This window comes from Cherax quadricarinatus, chromosome 76, assembly GCF_038502225.1.
Source record: "Cherax quadricarinatus isolate ZL_2023a chromosome 76, ASM3850222v1, whole genome shotgun sequence".
Lineage (NCBI taxonomy): Eukaryota > Metazoa > Arthropoda > Malacostraca > Decapoda > Parastacidae > Cherax > Cherax quadricarinatus.
The window spans coordinates 15,226,257-15,232,929 of record NC_091367.1 but is presented as its reverse complement, the minus strand read 5'-3'; the positions used below and the strand labels follow the sequence as shown (position 1 = coordinate 15,232,929).

Genomic DNA, 6,673 nt, shown 5'->3' with positions numbered 1-6,673 from the left:
AAGTTACAAACAATCTCAGTCAATTTCCAAACCCAGTCTTGTCTAAGATATATATCCACCTACCAGTATGCCACCCACAAAAATCGAGTGACTTTTAAGGTGCCTATTAGCGATAGGTGAACACGGGCAATGCTTCCATTTATACGGGAAATGGACACTCGTGTATCGTTCGTAAGCGATCTTCTGGCAATTGATGGATCTCTAGTTTTAATTTCTAGACTTCCTGGGTACTCTGACCGATGTCTTCACCTATATTTCCTCGGAAGTGACTTCCGAAAAGGTTTCATGACATCTTGACATCCTTAGAATGCAAACCTTGATTAAATCTTGCATTGTTTCCTAATGCCATATCATTCCAAGTCACCATATCACGTTAAGTAAAAGGACACACGTGCAACAAATGTGACATTTTACTGTGGCAACGTTTCGCTCTCCAGGAGCTTTATCAAGCTTATCAGCATATCACCCTCACGTTGGTCCGCATGGGCCACGCTGGCACCGGGAGTATATAAACCTCGGGACACGACAGCAACAGCAGCAGTGTCTAGCTCTCCCAGCAGGATGAGTTTCCGGGGCAGTGTGAAGCAGGTGATGGTGATGGTGGTGGCAGTCACCTGCACACTTACACTAGCTCAGGATGCCAACCTTCAGGCTATAGAGTGTCCCTTCCCAGGTGGGTCCACTTGAAATGACAGAAATGTTAATGCTGCTTTACTTGAGTCATTTTTATAAAAAAAATCTCAGGGAACAGATGATATCACCATATGAAAAATAACCACTGTGAATAAATAGTGAAATTCCATGTGCTTTCGTGATTTCTCACATTATCATAGTTCCTTGATAATGTGAGAAATTATGAAAGCGCTTGGAATTTCACTATTTTTTCACAATGGTTATTCTGCATACATACATACATACACACATACAAATGATATTGATCAATAACAACACTGCGACTAGTCAAGGAGTCAAACCCATGCTGCTTCTTCCTGCCTCATGGTGGGCGCAAACTCATGATGCCTTAATCCACGGGACCACACAATCCTTAAGCTGGATGCGCTACTCTTACGGAATGTGTGGTCCCGTGGATTAAGGAGCCCTGAGTTTTCGCCCACCATGAGGCAGGCCAAAGCAGCATGTGGTTCAACTCCTTGACTAGTCGCAGTATATATATATATATATATATATATATATATATATATATATATATATATATATTTCTGTTGACTTCCATATATATATATATATTTACTTATATATATATATATATATATATCTGTTGACTTCCATATATATATATTTACTTATATATATTTCTATTTCTATTATCTTCCATTTATATTCTTGAATTTGTATCGATAAAGCCACTGGCTGGCGAATCGTCTATAATTAAGATACCCAGATAAGAACATAAGAACGTAAGAAAGAAGGAACACTGCAACCGGCCTACTGACCCATGCGGAGCAGGTCCATGTCCTCCTCCCCCGTATAAGCCCAATGACCCACCCCCCAGGATTAGCCCAATGACCCACCCAGTCTGGTCACCTCCACTCAAGGATGGAGCACGGCACCAGACCCAGCAGCACAAGCTAGTCAGGTCCAACTCACACCCGCCCACATCCACTCATGTATTTATCTAACCTATTTTCAAAACTACACAACGTTTTAGCCTCTATAACTGTACTCGGGAGTTTGTTCCACTCATCCACAACTCAATTACCAAACCAGTGCTTTCCTATATCCTTCCTGAATCTGAATTTTTCCAACTTGAAACCATTGCTGCGAGTCTTGTCTTGGCTAGAAATTTTCAGCACGCTATTTGCATCCCCTTTATTTATTCCTGTTTTCCATTTATACACCTCAATCATATCCCCCCTAATTCTACGCCTTTCGAGAGAGTGCAGATTCAGGGCCCTCATTCTATCCTCACAGGGAAGATTTCTGATACATGGGATCATCTTTGTCATCCTCCTCTGTACGTTTTCCAGAGCATTTATATCCATTCTGTAATACGGTGACCAGAACTGAGCAGCATAGTGTAAATGAGGCCTAACCAAGGATATATAGATTTGAAGAACAACCTGGGGACTTCTATTATTTATACTTCTAGATATGAAGCCAAGAATTCTGTTAGCTTTATTGCGAACACTAATGCACTGTTGTCTTGGTTTTAGATTACTGCTAACCAGAACTTCTAAATCCTTTTTGCAATGAGTAATATTAAGATCTACATTATTTAGTTTATAAGTTGCATGGTTATTTACCTGTCCAACATTTAGAACTTTGCATTTGTCAATATTAAACTGCATCTGCCACTTATCTGACCATTGCATCAGTATATTCAAATCATCCTGGAGTGCTCTATTGTCCTCATTAGAATGAATTGGACGGCCTATTTTGGTGTCATCAGCAAATCTGCTTATGTCGCTATTTATTCCCTCATCTATGTCGTTTATGTAAATTGTGAATAACAACGGGCCCAGCACTGACCCCTGAGGAACACCGCTTGTGACGTGCCCCCATTCTGATTTCTCCCCATTTATGCAAACTCTCTGCTGCCTATTTGTCAGCCATGCCTCTACCCAGGAAAAAATTTCTCCTCATATTCCGTGTGCCCTAAGTTTCCTCAATAGGCTCTGGTGTGGAACTCTATCGAAAGCCTTGCTGAAGTCCATATACACAATATCATATTCATTACCATGATCTACCTCCTCAAACACCTTAGTGAAAAAGGTTAGCAAATGTGTAAGACAGGAACACCCCTTTGTAAAACCGTGTTGAGATTCATTAATCAATCTGTGCCTATCAAGATGGCTACGGATTGCTTCGGCAATTATTGGTTCCATAAATTTTCCCATGCTGGAGGTAAGGCTTATTGGTCTATAGTTCGAAGCCAAGGACCTGTCACCTGCCTTGTAAATAGGTATTACATTTGCCATTTTCCACTTATCACTACAAACTGGCATAGTGCCTGATATGTTAAAAAGATTAGCCAAAGGTATGCTAAGTTCCTCTTTACATTCCTTTAACACCCTTGCAAAAAGTTCATAAGGACCTGGGGACTTGTTAGGTTTTAGTTTCTCTATTTGTCTGAGGACTATGTCACCAGTTACCGCAAACGAGCATAGTTTATCATCCTGTTTTACATATTCTATTATTTCAGGAATATCGCTAGTATTTTCCTGGGTGAAAACTGAGAGGAAGTAGGTATTGAGAATTTCACACATATCCTTATCACTGCCAGTGATCTGGCCAGAGTTACTCTTAAGTGGGCCAATCTTGTCCCTAATCTTACTTCTATATACCTGAAAGAACCCTTTTGGGTTAGTCTTTGAATCCCTTGCAACCTTAGGCTCACAATCCCTTTTTGCTTTTCTTATTCCTTTCTTTATTTCTCTCTTTAATTGAATATATTGATTTCTTAACTGCCCATCCCCTCTTTTGATACGCCTATATATGCCTCTCTTTTGACCAATGAGATGTTTAAATCTATTGTTCATCCATTTGGGATCATTTTTGTTAGATCTAATTTCTCTACTCGGAACAAAAGTTGTCTGGGCAGCTAGAACTATGCTCTGAAAAACGTCATATTGGCAACCAAGATCACCTACCTGACCCATAGTCAGGACATCCCAATTTAGCCCACCCAGGTAATTCTTCAGTCCCATGAAGTCGGCCAAGCGAAAATCTGGGACAGAGATTTGATTGCAGTTATATGGGTAATTTCATGATATATTGAAACTAAGGGATTTGTGATCACTTTCTCCAAAATCATCATTAACCTCAAGATTATTAATTAGTGAATCTTTGTTGGCAAGAACCAAGTCAAGCAGATTGTTTCCTCTAGTTGTTTCTGTCACAACCTGTTCTAAAAAGCAATCCTGAACCGTATCAAAAAAAGTCACTAGACTCAAGATTTTTTGTCATACTGTTCCAATCAAATTGTCTAAAGTTAAAATCTCCCATTATCACAACATTTTCATATCTAGATGCCTTATGAATTTCGTCCCATAACAGCTTACTGCACTCCATATCAAGGTTTGGGGGCCTATAAATCACACCCAAAATTAATTTGTCACGTCCCTCGAGAAACTGTAGCCAAACAGATTCTGTGTTGGATGTTTCAAATCTTACATCATATCTAAGACAACAATTTAAATTTTCTCTGACATACATCGCCACCCCACCACCCTTTGTGTTGACCCTATCAATGTGGAATAGTTTATAACCCTGTATGTTGCATTCAGAAGGCATTTCTCTATCTTTCAGGTTGAACCAAGTCTCTGTTATACCAATAATATCTATATTACCTACACTTGCAAGTAATCTTAGCTCATCTATCTTATTTCTTAGACTCCTACTATTTGTATAGTAAACCTTAAGGGAGCTAGTCACTCGTTGCATTCCACTATCTCTCTTTGTTTGTTGATCAATTGATTTGCCATTACTAGCAACTTTATTTTGAATATTGTCTTTTAAACATATCCCTGACGTATCCCGGTAATAACTGCTGTTTTTAACCCTAATGCTGTAACCTGATTGTTTCCCACTAACACCCATACCTCTATAATCTATCAGTTTAAATTCCTAGACAAGTCATCAATTACCCTCTCAGTTGAATTGGCTAATGCAACCACTCCATCCCCAGAGAGATGAACCCCATCCCTTGCATACATATCACGTTTGCCAAAGAATAGGTCCCAGTTATCAATGAATGGGACTGCAAGTTCCTTGCAGTACCTGTCTAGCCAGCAATTTATACCAATTGCCCTAGACATCCATTCATTGCCCACTCCCTTTCTAGGCAAGATGCTACATATAACTGGGATCCCTCCCTTAGACCTAATTACTTCTATGGCTAACCTGTACTTATCCAGCAGCTCCTCTCTCCTGCCCTTCCCAGTGTCATTACCCCCAGCACTAAGACAGATAATGGGCTTGTTCCCATTACCTGCCATAATATTATCCAACCTGCTGACTATATGACTCACGATCGCGGGTTCCATCCTGCCCGTGGTATGGTCTGCTGACTATGTCACCAACACCAGCTCCAGGAAGGCACACTGTCTGACCTTAATGGGAAGTCCTATACTGAATCTTCAGTAATGTACTGTGTGTCCACGTTGAATCTTCAGTAATGTATTCTGTGTCTATAACATATATACCCTTAAGACCATTGTGTAAAAAAAGAAATATTATGTGGTATGAAATGAAATACTAAATTATAACATGGTGTTGACAGAGGGACAAGATGTGTTGTCAGAGGAGGAGTGTGGCAAGTACTCAGCGTGTGAGTGGACAGACGGTGTGTGTCACATGGTGGACAACGCTCTTGGCGGCTACATCGTCCAGGGACCTCAGGAAGTCACCTCCAGGGGTTTTTTGGTGAATACAGGTTTTTGATAAATGAAATATTCAATACAGTGTTTGGGGGAGAACAAATAATCACGACTCAAACACTAGAAAAAACTAAACGTTGATTCGGGAGGTTCCTTGGCCATTATCAAGTCTTGTGTCTCGCTAATGGTCGAGGACCGACGGAAAAGTCGATTAGGTTTATCTACAGTGTTAGATGTGAGTAAATTGTTTTCCTACCCATCTATAACAAAAAATCTGTTCTCCGTTCAACTTAAAAACTGTGAAATATTCCTTCATATGACTTATAAGTCCTTCCATTAGCCATAACGTGACTCAGCATGGCTTCTATCCTTTAATTGACTACAAAGTACTGCAGTTGTGTTGCCTTTCCGTAGATCAAATCTACCAATCTTCACTTCAAGTTTTGAGAGACTGCTTGGCCATTTAGACTGGTGAATGAGAAGCTTCATATTGCTGATAAAGTTACAAGCATACGCTGACATTCCCACGCTATTTTACCACCCACATGGGTTTAGCATTGTCATTTATACATATATATAAACAAACCCGTCGTACCCCACCGAGGCAGGGTGACCTAAAAACTTAAACGAAAGTTGTTTTTTTTAATTTAGTAATATATACTGGATAGTCATACTGAAAAATCATATCTTGAAAAGGTAAATTTTATCCGTTGAAATATTCCAGGTTCATCTGCAGAAAGCAGATGATTCAGTGACGATGTTTGGCGATGACGTGACCAACCTGGTGTTTGAGGTGATTCATCACGAAGACTACCACCTCCAGATCAAGGTAAACCCGCCCACACCAATTATTTGTCAACCTGGCTTGAAACTGGTATAAAATACTGACGAGTTGATGATTAAGGTGTGTACAACAGTTGGGTATATTTATTAGTGATATGTTTTGCCTACACAGTAGGCTTTCTCAGTTAAATACAGAGGTAGCGTGTGTAGTAGGGAAATGATGATGATGTTATCAGTCCATCATCCTTATTGAAATAGTACTTGAGGTGGTCAGTCTGGAGAAGAGTTCCAGACCAGGGACTGACAATCTCAAACACTATTTAACCAAGGTTGATGGACTCATTACATCATCTTCATTGCACTACTACACCTGCTGCCTTTGTATTTGACTGAAGAAGCCTACTGCATAGGCGAAACATTTCATTAATAAAGATATCCAACTGTTACACAGGTGTCTTAATCATCAGTTTATGAACCTGTTCTCCACATACTCAATGCATTATTTCTCACACTGCACTTTATGTTATTCTCATATTTACGTATAATTACCC

At 39.8% G+C, this 6,673-nt stretch overlaps 1 protein-coding gene across 1 annotated transcript in view; it reads left to right on the top strand.

Annotated features, from left to right (window-relative positions):
* The first annotated feature begins 515 nt into the window (after positions 1-515).
* The window catches only part of LOC128703641 (sucrase-isomaltase, intestinal), a 40,874-nt gene continuing 34,716 nt past the window's right edge, over positions 516-6,673 (top strand). The window contains exons 1-3 of the mRNA XM_070101328.1: positions 516-673; positions 5,243-5,385; positions 6,064-6,168. Of these exons, the coding sequence (XP_069957429.1) occupies positions 562-673; positions 5,243-5,385; positions 6,064-6,168 (360 nt within the window). The 5' untranslated portion in view covers positions 516-561. The remainder of the gene's footprint in view (positions 674-5,242; positions 5,386-6,063; positions 6,169-6,673) is intronic.